The 27,114-nt window shown below is 41.4% G+C and overlaps 1 protein-coding gene and 1 pseudogene across 2 annotated transcripts; both read right to left on the reverse strand.

Moving 5' to 3' along the window:
- Positions 1–17,023: 17,023 nt before the first annotated feature.
- Positions 17,024–26,318, reverse strand: MRPL15 (mitochondrial ribosomal protein L15). The gene is made up of 5 exons (XM_086695003.1): positions 26,134–26,318; positions 25,092–25,246; positions 24,333–24,498; positions 19,275–19,398; positions 17,024–18,551 (listed from the first exon to the last, which is right to left on the reverse strand). The coding sequence occupies exons 1-5, from the start codon at positions 26,239–26,241 to the stop codon at positions 18,214–18,216; spliced, it is 891 nt and encodes a 296-aa protein (XP_086551129.1). The 5' UTR covers positions 26,242–26,318; the 3' UTR covers positions 17,024–18,213.
- On the reverse strand, positions 19,405–23,277 carry LOC147572129 (cytochrome b-c1 complex subunit 10 pseudogene; annotated as a pseudogene). The gene is made up of 2 exons (XR_015246520.1): positions 20,850–23,277; positions 19,405–20,332 (listed from the first exon to the last, which is right to left on the reverse strand). The product of XR_015246520.1 is annotated as a cytochrome b-c1 complex subunit 10 pseudogene (transcript).
- Positions 26,319–27,114: the final 796 nt, after the last annotated feature.

Consider the following 27,114-nt stretch of genomic DNA (forward strand, 5'->3'; position numbering starts at 1 on the left):
AACATATACAGTTAGAAATTGAAATTTTAAAGTGTCATCATTTATATTAACACCAAAAAACCCCCATATATGACATAAATCTAATAAAATAGGTCCAAGATCTCTATGCTGAAAAATATAAAGATCTAAATAAAAGGAGAGGTGTTCCATATACGTAGTTGGAAGTCTCAATAGTGTGAAGACGTCAAATCTCCTCAAACTTGTCTATAGAATGCAACACAAACCAAATAAAAATCCCAGCAGTTTGTTTTTAATAGAAACTGACAAGCTGATCTTAAAATTTAAAAGAAAATAAAAGGAGTTAGACTACCCAAAACAATTTTGGAAAGATAAAAGTTAGAAGACTTATACTACCTGATTTAAAGACTTACTGTAAAGGGTGCCTGGGTGGCTCAGTTGGTTAAGCAGCCAACTTTTGGTTTGGGCTCAGGTCATGATCTCATGTTTCATGAATTCGAGCCCCACATCAGGCCCTGCACTGCCAGTACAGAGCCTGCTTGGGATTCTCTCTCCCTCTCTCTCTGCCTCTCCCCCACTCGTACTCTCTTTCTCTCAAAATAAAAAAATAAACTTAAAAAAATAAAGACTAAACAGTGTGGAGATTCCTCAAAAAATTAAAAATAGATCTACCCTATGACCCAGCAATAGCACTGCTAGGAATTTACCCAAGTGATACAGGAGTGCTAATGCATAGGGGCACTTGTACCCCAGTGTTTATAGCAGCACTTTCAACAATAGTCAAATTATGGAAAGAGCCTAAATGTCCATCAATTGATGAATGGATAAAGAAGATGTGGTTTATATATACAATGGAATACTACTTGGCAATGAGAAAGAATGAAATCTGGCCATTTGTAGCAACGTGGATGGAACTGGAGAGCGTTATGCTAAGTGAAATAAGTCAGGCAGAGAAAGACAGATACCATATGTCTTCACTCTTATGTGGATCCTGAGAAACTCAACGGAAGACCAGGGGGGAGGGGGAGGGGGAAAAAGTTACAGAGAGGGAAGGAGGCAAACCATAAGAGACTCTTAAATACTGAGAACAAACTGAGGGTTGATGGGAGGTGGAGGGGAGGGGAAAGTGGGTGATGGGCCTTGTGGAGGGGCACCGGTTGGGATGAGCACTGGGTGTTATATGGAAACCGATTTGACAATAAATTTCATATAAATAAAATAATAAAATAAAGACTTACTGTAAGATAGGTCTAGTTATAAAGACCATGTATATTGATAGAATGATAGATACATAGATCAATGAAACAGAAGAGTCCAGAAATAGACTCATGCACATTTGACCAACTGATTTTTAAATTTTTTTTAATGTTTATTTATTTTTGAAGGAGACAGAGCATGAGCATGAGCAGGGGAGGGGCAGAGAGAGAGGGAGACACAGAATCCGAAGCAGGCTCCAGGCTCTGAGCTGTCAGCACAGAGCCCAACGTGGGGCTCGAACTCACAGACTGTGAGGTCATGACCTGAGCTGAAGTCGGATGCCCAACCCACTGAGCCACCCAGGCATCCTTGATCAACTGATTTTTGCCAAAGGTGCAAAAATTATCTTTCAACAAATGATGCTAGAACAATAGAAAATCCATATGCCAAAAAAAAAAAAAAAGCTTTTATAACTTTGACCCATAACTCACACCCTAAACCAAAATTAACTTTATAAGTATCATAGAACTAAAAAGTAAAACCTAGAATTAAGAAAACTTTTGGGAAAAAATAGGAAAAAAAAAATTTTTGTAACCTTGGGTTAGGCAAAGATATCTTAGATACAATACCAAAAGCATGATCCATTAAAGAAAAAAATTGATAAACTGCACTCTATCAAACTTAAAAGCTCTTCTTCAAAAGACATTGTTAAGAAAATGAAGACAAGTCCCAGACAGACAATATTTAAAAATACATACCTGATAAAGGACTAGTATGCAGTGTATATAAAAAACACTCAAAAGACCATAAGAAAACAATCCAATTTAAAAATGTACAAAAATAGGAGCACCTGAGTGGCTCAGTCAGTTAAGCGTCCAACTCTTGATCTCAGCTCAGGTCATGATCACATGGCTGCTGAATTTGAGCTCCAAGTCAGGCTCTGCAGACAGCCACAGCCGCTTGGGATTCTGTCTCTCCCTCTCTCTGCCCCTCCCCTGCTCTCTTGCACGCGTGCATGCTCTCTCTCTCTCACAAAATAAATGAACTTTTAAAAAAATGGACAAAAATAGGAAGATATTCCAAGAAATGTGAATGGTACACAAGCACACGACAGTCAGTAGGGAAACCACAGTGAGATACCACCACACAGCTATTACAATAGCTGAAATTGAAAAAGATGATTCACCAAGTGCTGGTAGGCATGAGAAGCATCTGGAATTCTCTTACACATCTGATGGGAATGTAAAATGGCACACTCACTTCAGAAAACAGTTTCTACATGATGTTCACAATGTTCACATTTATCCACAAGAAAAAAAAGCACGTATCTATACAAAGACTCACACGCCACTGTTCATCGCAGCTTTCCTTCTACTAGATAAACACTACAAACAATGCAGAGGCCTATCAACAGGTAGCTGAATAAATAAGCTGCTTGATGGAACACATACTCCACGATAAAAAAGAGTGAATTATGTATACACACGTTGACATGGACAAACCCCAAATCATCTATAATCATAGTGGCTTTATTAATAAAACTGGAAACAACCCGAATGCAAACAGATGAACAAACTGTGGCACGCCCATAAAATGGAACACTATCCGGCAATAAAAAGGAGAAAATGAGCCGTAGAAGCAGTCAGCATGATTAAGTCTTCCAAATGCATTGTGTTAAGTGAGGAAAGCTAGACTCAAAATGCTATAAACTGTATGATTCCATAGATCACTGATTGCTAGGATTTGGGCGAACAGATGGACTACAAAAGAACAAGAGGCAACTGTAGAGGTGATAGAACGGTCTTGACTGTGGTGGTGGTGGCGGTAGGACTGTATGAAGTTGTTACAATTCAACTCTACACCCAAACACCTTTACTACATGCAAATCACACCTCAGTGAACCTGACCCTTTAAAAAAGGAGATATCGCACACAGACAGTGCAGAGCCTGCTTGGGTTTCTCTCTCTCCCTCTCCCTCTTAAATAAATAAATTAAAAAATAATAATATTAAATTAAATTTTAAAAAAAAGGAGATATCAATGCTTAGCCTTCACCAGGCCAAGGGAGCAGAGCCTCTTTGAAGAGGATGGAATCATGGAATGGGGTTGCAGTGGAAAGCGTTTGCCAGAGGATCAACAAACATGGGGGTTTTAGGGAAGAGGAGAAAGGCAAACCATACGTACACAAGGCTGTGAACTTATAACACGAGAGATGCAAAGATCATGACCCAACACATAAACAGCTCCTACTGACCTCTTCACTTAGGAAATAAGAATTCCTTTCTTGCAAAGGGATTTTACTTTAAATGTGGACTTATGAGAATTAGCAAGATCATGGCTACTTTTTGATTGATTTGGAGCAGGGCACACCATCCAGGCTCTTCAACCAAAGCACACACTGAAAGCTTAGGATTCACACGGGACAGTTTATACTAATCCGATTACCTCGTTGAAGGGCACACATCGGAGTGTATTTGCCCTTGCATATGTATTCTGCTCCACATCAACGGAAAACGTACTTCCGGTTTCCCCACATGTAAGATGGAAAATACACCGACCTCAGAGGGCAGTTGTGAGAATTTCTGGCTCTTGATCTAAGTTCATAGCAAGTTGTCAGAATAATTTTTGTACGGTCAGAAGAAATCAAGAAATATTAGGTTACCTTTTGGTTTCTTGTATCTTACAAATTTTAATGCTACTAATCTTAAGTTTGATGATGTTGCTTTTTTGAAATAATTACTTTCATTACCGAAAATAAAATTAAAGGCTTTTAAAAGAGAATATAGGGGCATCTGGGTGGATCAGTCAGTTAAGTGCCGACTTCAGCTCAGGTCATGATCTTGCAGTTTGTGACTTTGACCCTCATGTCAGCCTCTGTGCTGACAGTTTGGAGCCTGGAGCCTGCTTTGGATTCTGTGTCTCCCTCTCTTCCTCTACCCCTCCCCTGCTTGCACTCTCTCTCTCTCAAAATAAATAGATAATGGGGTACCTGGCTTGCTCAGTCGGTTAGGTGTACTTCAGCTCAGGTCAGGATCTCACGGTTCATGAGTTCAAGCCCTGCGTCCAGGTCTGTGCTGACAGCTCAGAGCCTGGAGCCTGCTTCAGATTCTGTGTCTCCCTCTCTCTCTGTCCCCCCCGCCCCAACCCCGCATTCACATTCTGTTCCTTTCTCTCAAAAATAAACATTAAGAAAAATTTTTTAATAAAAATAAATAAATAAAAGAGAATATAAAGTTTTGCTGCTCATATTAATGAATTTTAGCCCTGATACTTCCATTTAAATCTTTTACACAATATGGGGTGCCTGGAAGGCTCAGTCGGTTAAGCATCTGACTTGAGCTCAGGTCATGATCTCACGGCTCATGAGCCTGAGCCCCATGTCGGGCTCTGTGCTGCAGCTCAGAACCTGGAACCTGCTTCGGATTCTGTGTCTCTGTCTCTCTGACTCTTCCTTACTCACACTCTCTTTCTCTCTCTCTCTCTCTCAAAAATAAATAAACATTTAAAAAAATTTTAATCTTTTACACAGTACTTAAAACATATATACCCATATAAAGGAAATTTAAACTACTTTGATTTTTATAAATCTATCCTATAATATATACACAATAACCTTAATTGGTGAAAATGAAAACCATCATGAAAATGAAAAAATACATCTACTTACAAAAAAACAGAGGCTCCTGGGTGGCTTAGTCGGTTAAGTGTCCAACTCTTGATTTCAGCTCAGGTCATGATCCCATGATTCGTGGGATGGAACCCCACATCAGGCTTTGCACTGACAGCACAGAGCCTGCTTAGAATTCTCTCTCTCTCTCTGCCCCTCCCCCTGCTTGCACTCTCTCCCCCCACCTCAAAAAAAAAAAAAAAATACATACAGAAAAACAAAAAAAAGAGCATTACATAGTCAAAATCTTAAGTGATTAACTTTTATTTTCTTCCCTTTTTGTAGTTTCCAGATGTCCTATATATAGAGAGAGAATTTATAGGATCTGACAACACAGCCATTTAAATTTTTTCTCAATTTCCTAGATAGGTAAATGGCTTTTATAAATTAAAAAAAAAAAAAATTTTTTTTTTAACATTTACTCATCTTTGAGAGACAGAGAAAGAGCGTGAGTAAGGGAGGAGCACAGAAAGAGGGAGACACAGAATCTGAAGCAGGCTCCAGGCTCTGAGCTGTCAGCACAGAGCCCAACACAGGGCTTGAACTCACTGACTGCAAGATCATGACCTGAGCCGAAGTCAGATGCTCAACCTACTGAGCCACCCAGGTGCCCCAACGGCTTTTATAAATTAATGGCAGAGCAAATCAGTGACTAAGTTACTGAAATTCAACTTAATCCTCCTGGTTCTGGGTCTAATTCCTACCATGCTCTCTCTTTAAAATGTACTTATTTGGGGTACCTGGGTGGCTCAGTTGGTTAAGCATCTGACTTGGGCTCAGGTCATGATCTCACAGTTCGTGAGTTCGAGCCCCATGTCAGGCTCTGTGCTGACAGCTCAGAAACTGGAACCTGTTTCCGATTCTGTGTCTCCCTCTCTCTCTGCACCTTCCCCACTTGCACTGTCTTTCTCTCTCTCTAGCTCTCAAAAATAAATAAACATTAGAAAAATTAAAAAATAGGGGCGCCTGGGTGGCGCAGTCGGTTAAGCGTCCGACTTCAGCCAGGTCACGATCTCGCGGTCCGTGAGTTCGAGCCCCGCGTCGGGCTCTGGGCTGATGGCTCGGAGCCTGGAGCCTGTTTCCGATTCTGTGTCTCCCTCTCTCTGCCCCTCCCCCGTTCGTGCTCTGTCTCTCTCTGTCCCAAAAAGAAATAAAAACGTTGAGAAAAAAAAAAAAAAATTAAAAAAAAAAAAAAGAAATTAAAAAATAAATAAAATGTACTTTTTCAGCAGGTCCTGATACAAATAAGAAAGTGTAGCATGCTTCTCTTTTCATTAAAAAGACACTGATTATATATGAAAATTTTCAGGAGAAAAGCAACATCTACAGAATGACTACCACAGAGGGACGGTAAAAGAGGCTTAATTCACTAACACAGGCATTTATGTGCCAGGCATCGTGCTAACATTTTCTACAAGTAGTGACTTCTTCCAATCCTCATCATAGTCATGTCTTAGGATCTACCACTATCCCCCGTGGGAAACTGAGGCATGGAGAGGTTCAACAGTGATCACAAGGCCGCTACTGGGATCTGGGTCCAAGAAAACAACGGCTGGTGGCCCCCCAAACCGGCTCTCTGAGGCTGGTGCCTCTCCACAGATAACCTTCCTGAGTCCCCAAGCAAGAAGAGGGGGGATCCCCCCTTCACACCCAGGACAGCAGAACGCAGCGCTCAAGCTGCTGGAGGAGCCGGGACTGCGGTCCGGGTCTCCGACAGGGACTTCTGCCCCCACCATTGTACGTCTCGCCAGCAAAATGTATAGAGACACAGCCATTCCGGGACCTGTACGAACATTAGCACACTTTATTCCCAGACACTAAGTTGGGTTACTCTGCCCTGTATCTGACATTCTGTTTACTATTCCAGAGCCACTCCATTGTCCGAGAAATAGAGTAACATTTAAAAAAGAAAATAAGGGGGCGCCTGGGAGGCGCAGTCGGTTGAGCGTCCGACTTCAGCCAGGTCACGATCTCGCAGTCCGTGAGTTCGAGCCCCGCGTCGGGCTCTGGGCTGATGGCTCAGAGCCTGGAGCCTGTTTCCGATTCTGTGTCTCCCTCTCTCTCTGCCCCTCCCCCGTTCATGCTCTGTCTCTCTCTGTCCCAAAAATAAATAAACGTTGAAAAAAAAAATTAAAAAAAAAAATAAATAAAAATAAAAAAGAAAAAAGAAAATAGGGGCGCCTGGGCGACTCAGTCGGTTGAGCAACCGACTTCAGCTCAGGTCATGATCTCCAGGTCTGTGGGTCGGAACCCCGCATCAGGCTCTGTGCTGACAGCTCAGAGCTTAGAACCTGCTTCAGATTCTGTGTCTCCCTCTCTCTCTGTCCCTCCCCTGCTCACGCTCTCTCTCTTTCCCTCAAAAATAAATAAACATTAAATTTTTTTTTTTTTAAAAAAGAACTGCCTGTTTTATAAACAGAATGGACACTTTGGGGAACATGCCTGTTTGGGCTGAGAATTATCTGCACAATTACAACACTAAGACCAGGATACAGCTGTTTGTGACTAAGCCCAGGTTCACTGAGTAAGTACTATCCAAGCATTACATCACCAGACATCTGTTTCCTGTTTTCAGTCTTCCTTCTATCGTTCCATCCTGATTTCCCTTCACCTGTAGGCCACCTACGCGAGCCACAATTAAGCAAGTCTTGTCTCCTTTTCCATCTTTAACTCAGGGTGACTTAGTCATTGTGCACGGAGGGGGTGGGGGAGATCCTAAGGGCCCTCAAAAGTGCATTCTGAGACTGGAGGGCTTTTCCCCGGGTAACCCATCTTTACATGACTAACTTCTCGCTCATTTCCAATTATGCACTTTTCCTGTGGAGGCAATACCAGCCCCTCCAAAAGGACAACTGTGAACTGAGTCACAAAAGAAAAACCTCCAGCAGCACAAAAAAGTCGAGGCACTAACTTACCTACAGCAATGTCCCCACACTCTGGTACACAAAAAAATGGTATCTTTTGGGTTTGTTTCCATACTTCGTGTCCGGATGCAGAACAGGATGTGTTTAAATTTAAGGAAATCTATGCAAATAGATGGAGGTCAAAGAAGCTTTCCACAGCCCAAGGCAACATCTTTATCATCATGGCAATAGAGCTGAAAGAGACTTTAGAGGTCACTTTACACAACTCTTGGATTACACAGAGATTAAGTGTCACGAGGTCACTTTACACAACTCTTGGATTACACAGAGATTAAGTGTCACACATTTCACACAGTTAAGAAAGGTAAAGTGACTCCTCCAATGACTCTTATTTCACATGGTTTAAGAATAAAAGCACAAAGGTTAAATACTGTAATGGAAAGTATTCAGAAAAAAGTGTCTTTGAAATACATTAGATGAAGGGCGCCTGGGTGGCTCAGTCCGTTAAATGTTCGACTTTGGCTCAGGTCATGATCTCACGGTTTGTGGGTTCCAGCCCCATGTCGGGCTCCGCACTGACAACTCAGAGCCTGGAGCCTGCTTCAGATTCTCTCTCTCTCTCTCTCTCTCTCTCTGTCTCTCGCTCTCTGCCCCTCCCTCACTAGTGCTCTGTCTCTCAAAAATAAATTTAAAAACTTTTTTTAATAAAAAAGAAAAGAAATACATTAGATGTAATAAGCAAGGTCAAACAGTGCAACAATCTATCCCTTTCTGATTAAAAAAAAAAAAAAAAAAAAAAAGACACCGAACAGTGGTTTATAGTTCTCTCTGGGAACCAGGTCAGGGACAGGCAACAGTAGGACAATATGGGCTTTTACTTTTTATATTTCGATATTACATCATTTCAAAATAAGTATGAAGTACTTTTATAACGTTAGAAAGTTTTGAGGGGGTCTTTTCCTAGCAGTGATTAAAAAAAAAAAAATGTATTCTACTCAACCCTTAGTGACTCACTGTAATCGTCAAAAAAAACCATTTTCCTTGTGCCTTGATATTTTTCTTTGCAACCTATCATCTCACTTCCTCCATACATGACATTCAAATACAACTGTTTAGATACCTAACATGGTAAGCGTAAGATGGCTTTATTGCCAAAATGTTCAGGAAAAGCAGGCACGGAGTACGAGGACTCCTTGGACGCTTCCTGGTGCTCTGTCAACACTCCGAAGACATCTGCTCACCCAGATTGATGAATTCACCAACTTTTTGACTTAATGTAAGTTACTGAACTCAGCATTCTGGAATGGTGAATGTACTAGTAAACAAAGAATTTAGAAGTTCTGCACTGTTTGTGCTGTCCATTATAGTCGGTTAACCTCGGAGTTCAAGTCTGGTCAATACCAAAACAGGGGTCAACCTCCTGCTGGTGGCCCAATGCATCCCACTCTTATTCACCCATCCTAAAGGAATTCTTTAGCTAAGAACATAAGCTACCAAGGTAAAGACTTCAGGCTCCCTTGCAGGAGAGAACTGTATCTAAGCTCTGGCCAATGGGATTTACGTGTAAGTTTGGTGTGGCAGCTGCCAGGAATGTTTCTTAGGACAAGCTGGCTCTACTGCTCCCCATTTGGATCATGAAGATGCACATCTCATTCTCGGGATGGGAGAGCTAAGCAGGGAGAAGCCATGGGCTTTGAGAATGGAACAGAGCCAGCAATCAGCCCTGCAGTGGTCTCAGCACTTCTGGGGAAAAAAATAAATAAATAAACATTATTTCCTTGAAGCCACTGTGATTTGCAGTTTCTATCAATGGGACCAAAACTAATCCCAAAAACCCAACTGTCACTTGAAGTCTCTGAAAAATACAAACCATGTTTTTAAATTTTTGTCCTCTGAAATTCATAGGTGACTATCATAGAAGATGGTCCTAACAGTGATTCCTGTAAGTTCTGGGTTATTAAGGGTTTAATAACAAGCCAAACTATGTAATCCTGGATAAACATTTAAATCTTTTAGGGGCGCCTGGGTGGTTCAGTCGGTTGAGCGTCCGACTTCAGCTCAGGTCACGATCTCACGGTCCGTGAGTTCGAGCCCCACGTCGGGCTCTGGGCTGATGGCTCGGAGCCTGGAGCCTGTTTCCGATTCTGTGTCTCCCTCTCTCTCTGCCCCTCCCCCGTTCATGCTCTGTCTCAAAAATAAATAAACGTAAAAAAAATAATAATAATAAATCTTTTGGTGGGAGAGGAGAGCCAAGATGGCAGAACAGCATGGATGTTTTTTATGTGTCTCACACCCATGAAATCCAGCCAGACCAACACTAAACCATCCTACACACCTAGAAAACCGATCTGAGGATTAACACAACAATCTGAGCAATCTGAACCACAGAATTCAGCAGGTATGCAGCGTGGAGAGGCGAACTTGGGGAGCGAGAAGCCACGGGAAGGGAGGTGCTTTTGCAGGCAGAGAGAGGACGGAGACTGCAGTGGGGGGGGGGGGGCGGATTTTGGGACAAGCACCCCTCCCCAAAAGCAGCTGGAGAGAAAGTGGAAAATTGGAAACAGCCGCAGGCACTAAACGAAAAAGGGAGAAAGGAGATAGGAGAGGGTTTAAATTCCATTAAGACTATAAACAAGGGTAGTGCAAAGGCTGCAACTCTGCAGCTCCATACCTGGCGGTGCTCTGGTGGGAAGGGCGAATCCCCAGGAACAAAGTGGGGTCTGGGAGGTGCTCGGGCCACACGAGAGAAGCGGTTCCACTGCTGGAAGGACATTTGGTGGAGACTGTGGAAGCCACCTGGTCCTGGCAGACCCCGGAAGGCAGCCACATTTACTGGTGCTGAAACAAGGTCGTCGAGGATGAAGCCCGCTGCCAGGCGTGTGTTGTGATTTTCCATAATCCCTGAGATGCTGCTGCTACACCATCTCGCGACCTTTTTCTGGGGCGGGCTGGCACCTGGCCTCAGTCTCGGGGCACCGGCAGCAGCAGGGTCTAGCAAGCGTTCCTGGGTGCAGCCGACATTTGGCCATTGCTCATTCGGCCAATGTTTGGTGAGCCCCTCCCGCAGAGGGGCCGAACGGGTCAAGGCCGCAGTCCGTCAGAAGTAAGGGTCCGGGGAAAACAGCCGCATCTGAGACAAAACTTGGGAGAGAGGTACTGCCTGGGGCCTGGACACGGAGAATGAAGCGGGGAGTGGACAGAAGCTGAAGAGAGAGGACAGGTGCACAATCGCTGATCGGGGAGAACAGACAGGGTAGCTGGAGGATGCCATTTTCACGATCCCGCGCACGCGCATACTTACAAGCGCCGCCAGCATCCACCCCAGGAGGCCAGCGGCGCCATCTAGTGGAGAATGGAGCCGTCACATGGAGCCCCGCCCGACTGGACCCACCTCGCTCTTCAAGAACACAAGTCTCACCGACGGCTTAGTTTATGGACTATGAAGCGCTACATAGACTGACTTCTAGGGGAAAACGAAGTAATTTCAGTCCTACTTCAATCTGTCAGCAGGTTCATCTATTCAATTTTCTTTCTTTTTTTCTTTTACACGACTCTTTCTTGAATAAAGAGAAAAAAATTCATTTTTGTTTTTATTAAAAATATTTTTTCTTTAATCTTTTTACTATGTTTTTTACGTTTGTGTAACTTTTTTCAAATTCTATCTTACTTCCATTATTTTACTTCACTGTATTCACCTTTTCAAATTTTCAAACGATTTCCTTTTTTTCTTTTTCTTGAATGCAGAAAAACTTCATTTTTACTTTCAATTTCTATTAAAAATATTTTTAATTTTTTTACTATATTTTTTGCTTTTATGTAAATTTTTTCAAATTCTATTTTACTTCCATCATTTTAGTCTACTACAGTGTATTCACTTTTTCAAATTTTCAAATTCCTTTTTTTTCATTTCTTTTTTTGTTGAAGAGAAAAAAATTTTTTAATTTTTATTTAAAATATTTTTAATTTTTTTCTACTATATTTTTTTACTTTTGTGTAAATTTTTTCAAATTCTGTTTTACTCCCATCATTTCATTTTAGTCTACTTCAGTGTATTCACTTTTTCAAATTCTCAAACAATGTCCCCCCCCCTTTTTTCCTCTAATCTATCAAACCACTTTCAACACCCAGACCAAAACACACCTAGGATCTAGCATCATTTATTAGATTTGTGTGTGTGTGTTCTACTTTTTTAATTTTAATTTTTTTAATTTTTCTACCTCACTAATTTCTTTTCTCCCTTCAAAATGACAAAACGAAGGAATTCACCCCAAAAGAAAGAGCACAAAGAAACGACAGCCAGGGACTTAACCAACACAGATACAAGCAAGATGTCTGAACTAGAATTTAGAATCACGATAACAAGAATACTAGCTGGAGTGGAAAATAGATTAGAATCCCTTTCTGCAGAGATAAAAGAAGTAAAAATAGTAAGAATGAAATTAAAAATGCTATAACTGAGCCGCAATCACAGATGGATGCCGCGGTGGCAAGGATGGATGAGGAAGAACAGAGAATCAGCAATATGGAGGACAAACTTAGAATAATGAAGCAGGAAAAAAAAAAAGGAGACTAAGGCAAAAGACCACGATTTAGGAATTAGAGAAATCAGTGACTCATTAAAAAAGAACAACATCAGAATCATAGGGGTCCCAGAAGAGGAAGAGGGAGAAATAAGGGTAGAAGGGTTATGTGAGCAAATCATAGCAGAAAACTTTCCTAACCTGGGGAAAGACACAGACATCAAAATCCAGGAAGCACAGAGGACCCCCATTAGATTCAACAAAAACCGACCATCAACAAGGCATATCATAGTCAAATTCACAAAATACTCAGGCAAGGAGAGAATCATGAAAGCAGAAAGGGAGAAAAAGTCCCTAACCTACAAGGGAAGACAGATCAGCTTTGCAGCAGACCTATCCACAGCAACTTGGCAGGCCAGAAAGGAGTGGCAGGACATATTCAGTGTGCCGAATCAGAAAAATATGCAGCCAAGAATTCTTTATCCGGCAAGGCTGTCATTCAAAATAGAAGGAGAGATAATAAGTTTCCCAGACAAACAAAAATTAAAGAGTTTGTGACCACTAAACCAGCCCGGCAACAAATTTTAAGGGGGACTCTCTGAGGGGAGAAAAGATGAAAATACATACATATAAATAAATAAATACCAGAAGCAACAAAGATTAGAAAGGACCAGAGAACACCACTAGAAACTCCAACTCTACAAGCATCATAATGGCAACAAATTCCTATCTTTCAGTACTCACTCTAAACGTCAATGGACTCAATGTGCCAATCAAAAGACATAGGGTAACAGAATGGATAAGAAAACAAGATCCATCTATATGCTGTTTACAAAAGACCCACTTTAGACCTAAAGACACCTTCAAATTGAAAGTAAAGGGATGGAGAACCAACTACCATGCTAATGGTCAACAAAAGGAAGCCAGAATAGCCATACTTGTATCAGACAATTTAGACTTTAAAATAAAGACTGTATCAAGAGATGAAGGGCATTATATCACAATCAAGGCGTCTATCCACCAAGAAGACCTAACAATTGTAAACATTTATGCGCCAAATGTGGGAAAACCCAAATATATAAATCGATTAATCACAAACATAAAGAAACTCATCGATAGTAATACCATAATAGTAGGAGACTTCAGCACCCCACTCACAGCAATGGACAGATCATCTAATCAAAAAATCAAGAAGGAAACAATGGTTTTGAGTGACACACTGGACCAGATGGCCTTAAGAGATATATTCAGAACATTTCATCCTCAAGCAGCAGAATATACATTCCTCTCCAGTGCACATGGAACGTTCTCCAGAATAGAACATATACTGGGACACAAATCAGCCCTAAGTACAAAAAGATCGAGATCATACCTGTGCATATTTTCAGACCACAACTCTATGAAACTCGAAACCACCCACAAGAAAAAATTTGGAAAGGTAACAAATACTTGGAGACTGAAGAACATCCTACTAAAGAATGAATGGGCTAACCAAGAAGCTAAAGAGGAAATTAAAAAGTATATGCAGGTCAATGAAAATGATAACACCACAACCCAAAACCTCTGGGACGCAGCAAAGGTGGTCATAAAAGTATATAGCAATCCAGGCCTTCCTAAAGAAGGAAGAAAGATCTCAGATACACAACCTAACCTTATGTCTCAAGGAGCTGGAAAAACAACAGCAAATAAAACCCAAAACCAGCAGAAGACAGGAAATAATAAAGACTAGAGCAGAAATTAATGCTATCAAAACCAAAAAAAAACCAAAACAAAACAAAAACAAACAAACCCAGAACAGATTAATGAAACCAGAAGCTGGTTCTTTGAAAGAATTAACAAAATTGATAAACCACTAGCCAGTTTGATCAAAAAGAAAAAGGACCCAAATAAATAAAATCAAGAATGAAAGAGGAGAGATCACAACCAACACAGCAGAACTAAAAACAATAAGAGAATATTATGAGCAATTATATGCCAATAAAATGGGCAAAGAAATGTACAAATTCCTAGAAACATACATGACCAAAACTGAAACAGGAAGAAATAGAAAATTTGAACAGACCCATAACCAGTAAGGAAATCGAATTAGTAATCAAAAATCTGCCAAAAAACAAGAGTCCAGGACCAGATGGCTTTCCAGGGGAAGTCTACCAAACATTTAAGGAAGACTTAACACCTATTCTCTTGAAACTGTTCCAAAAAATAGAAATGGAAGGAAAACTGCCAAACTCTTTCTAGGAAGCCAGCATTACCTTGATTCCAAAACCAGACAGAGGCCCCACTAAAAAGGAGAACTTTAGACCAATTTCCCTGATGAACATGGATGCAAAAATCCTCAACAAGATATTAGCCAACCGATCCAACAATACATTTTTAAAAAATTATTCACCACAACCAAGCGGGATTTATACCTGGGATGCAGGGCTGGTTCCATATCCGCAAAACAATTAACATGATTCATCACATCAATAAAAGAAAGGACAAGAACCATATGATCCTCTCAACAGATGTAGAGAAAGCATTTGACAACATACAGCATCCTTCCTTGATAAAAACCCTCAAGAAAGTAGGGATAGAAGGAACATACCTCGAGATCATAAAAGCCATGTATGAACGACCCAACTCTAATATCATCCTCAATGGGGAAAAATGGAGGGCTTTCCCCCTAAGGTCAAGAACAAGACAGGGATGTCCACTCTCACCACTGTTATTCAACATAGTATTGGAAATCTTAGCATCTGCAATCAGACAACACAAAGAAATAAAAGGCATCCAAATTGGCCAGGAGGAGGTCAAACTTTCACTCTTCTCAGATGACATGATACTCTATATGGAAAACCCAAAAGATTCCACCAAAAAAACTGCTAGAATTGATTCATGAATTCAGCAAAGTTGCAGGATATAAAATCAATGCACACAAATCGGTTGCATTCCTATACACCAACAATGAAGCAACAGAAAGAGAATCAAGAATCAATCCCATTTACAGTTACACAAAAAATCAGAAAATACCTAGGAATAAATCTAACCAAAGAGGTGAATAATCTATACACTGAAAACTACAGAAAGCTTATGAAAGAAATTGAAGAAAACACAAAAAAACGGAAAAACATTCCATGCTCATGGACTGGAAGAACAAATATTGTTAAAATGTCAATACTACCCAAAAGAATCTACATATCCAATGCAATCCCTATCAAAATAACACCAGCCTTCTTCACAGAGCTAGAACAAATAATCCTAAAATGTGTATGGAACCAGAAAAGACCCCGAATAGCCAAAGCAATCTTGAAAAAGAAAACCAAAGCTGGAGGCATCACAATCCCGGACTTCAAGATTGTATTACAAAGCTGTAATCATCAAGACGGTATGATACTGGCACAAGAACAGACACTCAGATCAATGGAACAGAATAGAGAACCCAGAAATGGACCCACAAACGTATGGCCAACTAATCTTTGACAAAGCAGGAAAGAATATCCAATGGAATAAAGACAGTCTCTTCAGCAAGCGGTGCTGGGAAAACTGGACAGCAACATGCAAAAGAATGAACCTGGACCACTTTCTTACACCATACACAAAAATAAACTCAAGATGGATGAAAGACCTCAATTTAAGACAGGAAGCCATCAAAATCCTCAAGAAGAAAGCAGGCAAAAACCTCTTTGATCTTGGCCGCAGCAACTTCTTACTCAACACGTCTCCAGAGGCAAGGGAAACAAAAGCAAAAATGAACTACTGGGACCTCATCAAAATAAAAATCTTCTGCACAGTGAAGGAAACAATCAGCAAAACTAAAGGCAACCGACAGAATGGGAGGAGACATTTGCAAACGATATATCAGATAAAGGGTTAGTATCCAAAATCTACAAAGAACTTGTCAAACTCAACACCCCAAAAAAACAAATAATCCAATGAAGAAATGGGCAAAACATGAAGACACTTCTCCAAAGAAGACATCCAGATGGCCAACCGACACATGAAAAAAAATGCTCAACATCACTCATCATCAGGGAAATACAAATCGAAACCACAATGAGACACCACCTCACACCTGTCAGAATGGCTAACATTAACAACTCAGGCAACAACAGATGTTGGCGAGGATGCAGAGAAAGAGGATCTCTTTTGCATTGTTGGTGGGAATGCAAGCTGGTGCAGCCATTCTGGAAACCGGTATGGAGGTTCCTCAAAAAACTAAAAATAGAACTATCCTAGGATGCAGCAATTGCACTACTAGGCATTTATCCACGGGATACAGGTGTGCTGTTTCGAAGGGGCACATGCACCCCCGTGTTTATAGCAGCGCTACTGACAATACCCAAAGTATGGAAAGAGCCCAAATGTCCATCGATGGATGAATGGAGAAAGAAGATGTGGTGTGTATACACACACACACACACACACACACACACACACACACACACACACACACACACAATGGAGTATTACTCAGCAATCAAAAAGAATTTAGGAGACAAAACAGATGAACATAAGGGAAAGGAAACAAAAATAATATAAAAACAGGGAGGGGGACAAAACAGAAAAGACTCATAAATATGGAGAACAAACGGAGGGTTACCGGAGGGGTTGTGGGAGGGGGGATGGGCTAAATGGGTAAGGGGGACTAAGGAACGTACTCCTGAAATCATGTGGCACTATATGCTAACTAATTTGGATGCAAATTTAAAAAAATAAAAAATAAAACAAGTTTGAATAAATAAATAAATAAATAAATAAAATACTCTTGGTACATAAATTACCTTATAAACTGAATCTCAGATCAGGAATACAGAAGGTAGACAAGTGAACAAAATATTGCATCATTTAGGTTTTTAATTTTTTTATTTTAAGAAAATGAACATCCAGGAATCATTTTATTCTTGCTGTGGAAAAATTATCATGAATTATTTAGATTTAACTGCAGCGGGACAAATTGCGTTTCTGTATGGTTTAGATACGACGTAACTTTGGAAAGCTAAATAAGCTTACAGATTGCTGAAACTTTTACGTTAACTGAGTTTAATTTTCACAATACCAGCTGTTTTCATGGCTTACATAATTACTGGACAATTTTTCAAAAATCATTTAAAATGAATGAAAAACATGGGGCGCCTGGGTGGCGCAGTCGGTTAAGCGTCCGACTTCAGCCAGGTCAAGATCTCACGGTCCGTGAGTTCGAGCCCCGCGTCGGGCTCTGGGCTGGTGGCTCAGAGCCTGGAGCCTGTTTCCGATTCTGTGTCTCCCTCTCTCTCTGCCCCTCCCCCGTTCATGCTCTGTCTCTCTCTGTCCCAAAAATAAATAAAAACGTTGAAAAAAAAAATTTAAAAAAAAAAAAAAAATGAATGAAAAACAAAGGTCTCCACTATCTATGAAATAAGTAAAATATCAGTTAGAACACTTACCTTGTTCAAGAAAAAGGCTAAGGGCTTAATCATTATGGTCTACTCTTATCAGATGACTTGAGAAAATGAATTCGCTTGGAATTATTTCAATTTTGCTAGCAAATATTGTACTACTTACTCACTAGCCTTAAATCTTAAACTCCTATCCCAAATCTTAATAATCCAGAGTTGAAAGCTTTCCATCCTGACACTGGATGGAGCTTCCTGAGGCCCCTGATTAAGATGGGCAACCAGTAGCAACTGCTTAGCCTTGACAGGCCCACCCATCAATCCCGTTCCAGCTGCACCTTCATTTTGATGTGCAACAATGATTAACACAGACCTGGACAAAAAGATCATGAAAAAAAGAACGCTCCCCTAAGAGTTATAATCTTCCTTTGGCAGAAAACCAGGGGGGGTTGTTTCTTTAACTGAGAAAGAACCCGCACAGATTCAGTTCCTCTATACAGCCTTGCTTACTGCATTTTTATTTTAATTTTAGATAAAAATGGAAACGGGACTACATGGAAAATTTACAACTAGAGAAAAGATGATGAGAAATATACATGTTTCAGTCTCTTTTCTTCCAGAACTCTTTTACAACTCTGCTTTCTTGGAAGGAATTCATGAGCTGTAATACTTGAGGAGATTCTCATCTGTAGGTTTTAGGATTTTCTTATCTGCCATATTCACCACCCATCCAGGAGCAAGACCAAAGAAAATCTGCCTTGGATCCTTTCGAGTACTAAGCATTTTGAAGAGTTCATCTTTAGTGATATCAGGTAAAATATAGCCGTACTTCTTGGCAAGTTCAAGTCTTGCTTCAGGAAATTTGGCAGGATCCGCCAGGTAACCACGATTCTTTGCATCTGTATAATACGGTACCAGTGCTTCGGGCGGAAGCATTCGTTTGGGAATGGGTTGTCCACGCAGAAAGAATGGAACAGGTTTGCACAGAATGTCTGAAAAGGTTTTAAATAAAAAAGATACAAATAGTGGCTATATGTATATGATTTTAATTATTCATATGTTTAATGTTTATTTTTGATTTTAATTGTTAATATGCTTAATGTTTATTTTTGAAAGACAGAGAAAGAGGGCAAGTGGGGGAGGGGCAGAAAGAGAGAGGGGAACAGAGGATCCGAAGCAGGCTCTTGTGCTGATAGCAGAGAACCCAATGCGGGGCTCGAACTCACAAACTGTGAGATCATGACCCAAGCAGAAGCCAGACACTCAACTGACTGAGCCACCCAGGTGCCCTTCTTTTGATTATTAATTTTTAACTACTACCAAGATGGGAACTTCCAAGAACTTTTTATTATTATTATTATTATTATTATTATTATTATTATTAAAAAGACTTGTCTTAAGTAAGCAAATGGAAATACTTCACTTTCCAAAATTTGGATCTTGAAAATCAAAGTTACCTCTGGGTTACCAACAATGAGTGAATTTCTAAACATGGTATATAATACCATATGTAAGTCCCATGTTTAAAAACAAAAAACCTGCTCATGACCTAGTGACTGCGGAATACTAGAAGCCACACCACGAACAGGAAACCCTAAAACAGAAGACTGAGGTGTCCGAACCACAAGTCAGAGGGCCATGAGGCCTTTTAAATCCTCACACGGCAGCCAGTAGGAGATGAAGAGGGAGAAAAAAGGGACTGCAGGACATCTTACCCAGGCTTCTTGGATCATAGAAGGCCGTAGTGACGACACCACCATTTTTTTCGATTGCAGCGATGGCTAGTTCTGAAGCCAACTGTACTTCAATATTAACTTTTGCCTTAAAGGTGTCAGCACCCTGCGACATGGCAAAGCAAAGTCTGTTTGTAGGTGGTTCGGTTAACAGTGGAGTATAAAATTATGGCAAGTTTTTTACACTGTGTTTTCTCCTCCAAAATGCCTACAATGTTACAGTAATTCCAACTCTAAATACCTCTGCTTCCAGGTCCTACCAAACCACGTTCATTTCTTTTACGTTTGTTTAGGCTATCTTGTTTTACCAACTTTCATTCTCCGTAAGCAAGGACGACTACGTTTTCATCCTACATATTTAGTAGACAGCAACACAAGCATCCATCCCCAGTATCTCATTAATAGTGGACTGTTTAATCCCGACAACCCCATGACAAAATTATTGCTACACCAACTTCATAGATGGGGACACAAAGCACACAGAGGTTAAGCAACTTGTCAAGATCACACAGCTAGGATTCTAACCCAGGGAGTCCAGTCACAGCATGTGTTCTGTTTTGTTCTTTTTCAGAGCAAGGTTTCACGCTGTGTGTATTCAAACATGACAGCCATTTTCACAAACATGGAGTCCTAAGGCATGCTGTAGATATCCTTGGGGCCTTTCCTGAGGGCGGGGGCTGTTCCAGGTACAGCAGGAGCTAACATGGAAGGAGACAATACCAGCAGACGTCAGAGGGATCCAAGAAGGGTCAGTTTACCTAATCACCCTCCTTAAACTTGCCACTAGTGTAGGGCACCCAGTCCAGAATCAGCTGGCAGTCCACGGCCCATACCAGCCCTACCGTGCCCACAGTGCCCCACATGCCTGCTGTGGGAATCCAGGTTTTGGCCAGCTCGTGGCAGCACAGGCCCAGGAACGTGCCCAGCATCGCAGTGCGGGCCACAGCTCAGGGTGACGCCTGTGTCTGTGTTCTTACACACAACACTCTACCATACTGAGGTGGATAGAAATTTCTCTTCTTGGGCGCCTGGGTGGCGCAGTCGGTTAAGCGTCCGACTTCAGCCAGGTCACGATCTCGCGGTCCGTGAGTTCGAGCCCCGCGTCGGGCTCTGGGCTGATGGCTCAGAGCCTGGAGCCTGTTTCCGATTCTGTGTCTCCCTCTCTCTGCCCCTCCCCCGTTCATGCTCTGTCTCTCTCTGTCCCAAAAATGAATAAACGTTGAAAAAAAAAAAAAAAATTTAGAAATTTCTCTTCTTTATCCCTAAGTCAGCAAGAGGCCAAGAAATTTTTTTTTTATTTTTTTATTTTTTTTTTTTTTTTTTTTTTTTTTAAATTTTTTTTTTTTTTTTCAGTTTTTATTTATTTTTGGGACAGAGAGAGACAGAGCATGAACGGGGGAGGGGCAGAGAGAGAGGGAGACACAGAATCGGAAACAGGCTCCAGGCTCCGAGCCATCAGCCCAGAGCCTGACGCGGGGCTCGAACTCACGGACCGCGAGATCGTGACCTGGCTGAAGTCGGACGCTTAACCGACTGCGCCACCCAGGCGCCCCAAAGAGGCCAAGAAATTTTTAATGATGGGATGAGTGGGCTGGAACCAGTGGAAAAATAAAAACCTGACAACAGAGGTGCCTGGCTGGCTCAGTCAGTAGAGCATGCAACTCTTCATCTTGGGGCTACATCTGAGCCCCTGTTGTGTGTAGATTAAAAATAAAATCTTAAAAAAAAAAATCTGGAGCACCTGGGTGGCTCAGTCAGTTAAATGACTTTTTTTTTTTTTTTTTAACGTTTATTTATTTTTGAGAGAGACAGAGACAGAATGCAAGTGGGTTAGGGGCAGAGAGAGAGAGAGGGAGACACAGAATCGGAAACAGGCTCCAGGCTCTGAGCTGTCAGCACAGAGCCCGATGCGGGGCTCGAACTCACGAGCCACGAGGTCATGACCCGAGCCAAGGTCAGACGCTCAACCGACTGAGCCACCCAGGAGCCCCTAAATGTCTGACTCTTGATTTTGGCTCAGGTCACGATCTCCCAGTTCATGGGTTCGAGCTCCACATCGGGCTCTGTGCTAACAACGCAGAGCCTGCTTGGGATTCTCATGCTCTCTGCCCCTCTGCCCCCATCTCTCTCTCAATAAATAAATAAACCTAAAAAACTAATTAGTTGATTAATTTTTAAAATTCTGACAATATCTGATCTTGGAGGGATCAGCTGCCTCTTAGACAAAAGATTCACTCTGCTTTTACTACTGATTTTATCACAGCCTCTAAAAGGACAAAAAAAGTAAGAACTTTTCCCTAGAATAATCAACACTAAAAAAGGTAGACTTGAACTTCCTAAAGTTCTGGTTTTGGTCATTTTAATTAGGCTGTACTACATTTTACTCTAATTTCAAAACAGATTCTGAATTAAAAGATGGTAGTATTACTATTTTGTGGTAATAGAATTTTTTTTTTTGCTATTTTGGTGTGGTTGAATCAGGCTGGCTCCCAATCAAGTTCCTTTTATTAATTATGAAGCTTTAATGTACTTCAAAAACACTCCTTTGGGGTGCCTGGGTGGTTCAGTCAGTTAAGGGTCTGACTCTTGGTTTTGGCTCAGGTCATGATCTCACATGGGATCATGGGATCCCAGGGCTCGTTCGTGGGATTAAGCCCTGCTCTGTCAGTGAAGAACCGGTTTGGGATTCTCTCTCTCCCTCTGTGTCCCTTCCCCAATCACACCTGCTCTGCCTCTCTCTCAAAATAAACATTAAAAAAAATAGGTTCACCCATTCCATCAAGTAAGACACAAATATTCCACCAAATAAGATGCATATTCTCACATTTTTTTCCATCTATGATACTGGTCTGCATTTTATTAATCAATGGCACCTCTGACTCAATAAAATAAGGTCTTGGGGCACCTGGGTGGCTCAGTCAGTTAAGCGTCCAACTTCAGCTCAGGTCATGATCTCACAGTTCACGAGTTCAAGTCCCATGTCAGGCTCTGTGCTTACAGCTCAGGGCCTGGAGCCTGCTTCAGATTCTGTCTCTCTCTCAAAAACAAATAAATTTAAATAAATAAATAAATAAATAAATAAATAAATAAATAAATAAATAAATAAGGTCTTGCCATATTATTTGTGAATTTTAATTACTATTCCAAATTGCCCAACTATTTCCTTTTCTTGGGCATTAGAGTTAATTCTGGTGTTTTCAGTATTATAAATACTATTTTTAGGAATGTCTTTATATCAGTTAAGTTTCTTTTTTTGTTATTCCTTGAAAACATATATTCTGAAATTGGTAATTTTGTGCTATGGATTAATTATTACCATTATTTATTGCAAATCTAAAATCCAGAAAAGGTCAACCAATTTACAGCTACAAATGACTGTAACTGTACTTACTCAACTGTTGCCCTGGTGTAGTTTTCAGGATTATTTTCCTAGTTAATATAGATACATGCCTGAAAGCTGTTGGAATGTGCTATTGGCTGACAAGGTCACAGATTTTTCCACATTAATTTATATGTATATTCCCTTATATACCCAGAATAGAATACTGAGGCTTAACTGAGTATTTTGTATTTTATTTTCAAATCATTTTATTTGGAAAACTTTTATCCACAAGGTTCATTTTTTCAAAGGAACCTAAAAGATTTTTCCATAAACACATGCCTCCCTCTAGTGGACACTAAGTTACTCACATAGCTGTATTCCTGACCTACAAGAAACAAAAGTATTATTGAAGAAATTTAACTGCTTATGAAACTCTTAGCCAATTTCTATAAATAGAAAAAGGTTTTGCTGCAGTTAGAATTAGATTTGATTCTGGGTGCCTGGGTGGCTCAGTCGACTGAGCATCTGACTTCAGCTCAGGTCATGATCTCACAGTTCGTGAGTTCAAGCCCCACATCAGGCTCCCTGCTGTTAGCACCGAGCCTGCTTCAGATCCTCTGTCTCCCTCTCTCTGCCCCTCACCACCCCCCTCAAAAATGAATACATATTGAAAAAATGAGAAATTAAAAAAAAAAGAATTGGATTTGATTCATTCCTTGTCTCCATAAAACTAATTATTATGAGCCAGTATTTCCAATACTGAAAATATAGCAATGAACTAAAGTACTTGTCATTACATTTAGACATAGAATTTACATTATGGTGTGAAGAAGAGCATGAAAAAATAAATGCATTACTTGGTAATAAAGGTCAGGTGTTTATACATTCAAAGAAAAATACTTTGCACAGGGTAAAGCAGACAAGAGTATGAGGGGAGCGGAGGGGAGGGAGGAGTTGTGAGTATTCTTTTATAAAAGGATGTCAGAAAAGATCTCCCAGATATGACATTTTGAGCAGAGAATCAAAGGGAGAGAGCCAGCTGAATCGATACACAGCAGAGCACCCCAGAACCAAGGACAAAGGCCATGCCAACTTCCTCAAACTACAACTGAGTATAACACAGTGTAATGGTTATATGGTAACTCAAAAGAAATAAAAATTGGGGGGGGGGGGGGGAGGTGCCTGGGTGGCTCAGCCAGTTAAGTGTCCAACTCTTGATTTCAGCTCAGGTCGTGATCTCGAGGTTCATGGGTTCAAGAGCCCAGCATTGGGCTCTTCGTTGACAGTGGGGGGCCTGCTTGGGATTCCATCTCCCCCTCTTTCTGCCCCTCTCCTGCCCTCTCTCTCTCAAAATAAATAACCATTTAAAAAAAAAAAAAAAGAAAGAAAGAAAAATTGGGGCACCTGGGCTGACTTCAGCTCAGGTTATGATCTCACTGTTCGTGAGTCCGAGCCCGGCTTCAGGTGACCTCAAGCCCCACTCCGGGTAAGTTTGAGCCCTGCTCCAGGCTCTGCACACACTCACTCACTCACTCACTCACTCACTCTCACTCTCTCTGTCTCTCTCCCTCTCCCTCTCTCTCTGCCCCTCGCTCACTTGGTCTCTCAAAAAATTTTAAATTAATTAAAGAAATAAAAATTAAAAAGGCAGAGTGTTGATTATATGGTAATCAGAAATAGCCTTCTATGTGACACCAACAAATCTCATCCAGACTTACCTCCTCCACCAGCTGGACACCATAATCCCTTTTAAGTGGCTGGATGGTCACACCTCTCCCATTGACAAGCTGAGTTAAGTCAATAGGTTGAGTAGGATCCACTCGACCCAAATCAATAAGATATTGCAATCTATTCAGACTCAAAGGCTGATACTGGCGTCTGAAGCTACAAAACAAAGTAACAATTGGAACACTCGAACGGCTCTTCCCGTAAGTTCTTCCGATCAACTCAAAGCTTTGTCCTCTATTTTCCTCCCTCGATTTACATAATTTAACAAAAATAAAACCATCCTGAGTGCAACAAAATCACACAATATCGCTTGCTTTTTGGCAATGAAACAGAACCAGAACTTCATTTCACTAAAAATAATTTGCCTCTCTAAGCATTTACTTCACTCATTTAAACAAATTTGTCAAATGTGACTTATGCATTAACGGAGCTCAAAGTAACAAGAGGAGTTGTCATTTATTGGGTGACTACCCAGGTTTTTATATACATTATTGCTAAGCCTCTAGCCAACCACAAGAGCTGGTATTACCATCTCCTCCTTTGCCAGGTCTGAGCATCAAGTCCGGGCTTTTTTCCCCTCCTAATCCAGGCCAAATTTCATCACCAAAAATGATTCAGAGAAACAGCAATAAAAGTTTACCTCAAAGTGAATTTAAATTTCTACCAAGCAATTGTTTTTGTTTTTTTTTTTTTTGGTGACTGTCAGTGAAAATTAGGGATTTTTACTTTAAAAAGCAAAGCAACCTTACCTATGACCTTCATTAAACCCATATTTTGGGATTCGAATGTAAAATGGAGTCTGGCCTCCCTCAAAACCCAGTCTGGGCCGGGTTCCTCTCTGCCGCTCTCCCTTATGGCCTCTGCCACATTTTCGACCTCTTCTCTGACCTCTTCGCCGTCTTTCCTACAAGGAAAAGAAACGCCATTCATTTATCCAATCAACCAGTACTAACAGCTAACACTATGTGCCAAGCTCTGTTCTAACTGCTCTAACCTCCTCTTTTAAGTTAGCATCCTTGCCTCTGTAAATGTAGTGAATTCTTGTAACCAAAGTCCAAATTGTGTTTCAAAGGAAAAGTTCCAAGGACGGAATGGAGGTAAGGACTCTAGGATAGGCTGGAAATGAAAAAAATCCTAGAGTCAAACATCCACAACAAACAAGGTTTACACGGTATTTAAGAACACTTATTTTGTAATTAATTGTAAACACATAATCGTTACCCATGTGTATTATTTAAACCTTAATTTGTAAAGAAAGTAGTTTTTTCCCAAATTAACTTCCTGTCACTTCGTGAAAACGAACCGATTCTTTAAATAATAGTGTGTTGGCGCTCAGTCACGGGTTGTGAGTTCCAACCCCACGCTGGGTGGAAACAAAATATTTTTAAAGTTAAATAAATGACAGTATGTCAACTGACAGCTTTTCTAGCTGTATTCAGTGATTTGCAGAAAAGACAACTACCGTAATCAATTCAAATCTTTCCCACGAAAATAAAGTTAACGGGAAAGTAGCTCATCTTAAATCCAATTCTGAACGAGGCCATCATTTTGTGGCTCCTGCGACTTCACGCCTTCGCCGTAATTACAGAATCACGCTTTACCATATGAACCTTATTACGAATTGGGACCGTGTTACGAATTGGGTTCTCCGTGCAGTTGAGAACAAGGGCTCGGCAACCCTACGTTTACCCCAACACCCTCCGCAAAGAGTGCGGGAGAACGATGGCGAGAACAGGCCGCTTCCATCGCCCCTTCCCCCGGCGCGTCCCCGCACCGCCACCAGCCATTTACCGCTTTCCTGGAGCCTGGATTCGGCTTTAGGTTTGCCAAGCTCACACGTGGAAGTGCCCGGAGCAGGTCCAGAGCCCCTGCCCCACCGGCCCGCAGGGGACCGGCCATGACCCGCACAGCCAAGGCCCTCCAAGGGCGCCCGGGGTCGCCTCGGAGCCCACGTGGTCTCCGGGCGCTGCTTTACGGCCGCGGCCCCGCCCCTGTCGTACCGCAGGAACTGCTGCGCTCTCGGCCGCTGGGCTCGCCGGTGTCCGGGAGAGCCCTGGTAGCGTGCGAAGTTTTGCAAGTTAGTCTCTGCTGCTCTACCTCGTTTTCTGGGTTTTAGTTCGCTGGGGGTGTGAGCGTAGTTTGGGAGACCGTGCCTTGACCTCGTCCCTGAGCCTACGACGTTTTCCCCGGCTTTAGAAAAGCGCGCGTTGAAAACGCCATGCATTAGGGAATCTTGGGAGTCCGTGTTTGGCCTGGCACGTTTTGTCGTGTCTTGGCCTCTAGGAGACAGTGTCTTCCCCGAGCTCCGCGTGGAGCCCAGACCAAAGTAACGGGAGCGCTAAGCCTTTAGCTTTGAGCTTCGCCTGGCTACACGCGGTGAGAGACAAAAATAATACCCGGGGTCCAGCTATTAAAATGCCTGGCTCCTACCACCTGTGAGTAAGACTCAAACTATGCGTTCTCATCCCGGTGTATCTACACTACATTGTTGTGCCTGAGCTGCTGAGGTAACTAATTTCGCTTATTGTTTAATGATGTTAGCGCTTGGTTATGTGTCAGGCGCGTGTTAAGTCAGCCTTACTCGGTTTATCTAAACAACCAGTCGTAGAGATGTTTTTATTTTTTACAGACCTCGGCAAGGTCGAGTAGCTGGACCAGGGTCTCACGATAAAAAGCAGAGCCAGGATTCAAACTTCTACTACCTCCTTACAAAGTAGTATTTTTTATCATATAAAATTGAGTATCTGCAGCACGAAATACATAAGGTTATTT

Source organism: Puma concolor, chromosome F2 (genome assembly GCF_028749965.1).
Source record: "Puma concolor isolate L17-30 chromosome F2, mPumCon1.1.hap2, whole genome shotgun sequence".
Classification (NCBI taxonomy): domain Eukaryota; kingdom Metazoa; phylum Chordata; class Mammalia; order Carnivora; family Felidae; genus Puma; species Puma concolor.

Excerpts from the sequence above, each read along its gene's own strand:
- MRPL15 (XM_086695003.1), bottom strand. The coding sequence starts at position 26,241 with ATGGCCGGTCCCCTGCGGGCCGGTGGGGCAGGGGCTCTGGACCTGCTC. Across the intron at positions 19,399-24,332 it reads GTGTCCAGCTGGTGGAGGAG|GGTGCTGACACCTTTAAGGC; the intron begins GTAAGTCTGGAT and ends GCCATGTCGCAG. Across the intron at positions 18,552-19,274 it reads CTATGATCCAAGAAGCCTGG|ACATTCTGTGCAAACCTGTT; the intron begins GTAAGATGTCCT and ends AAACCTTTTCAG.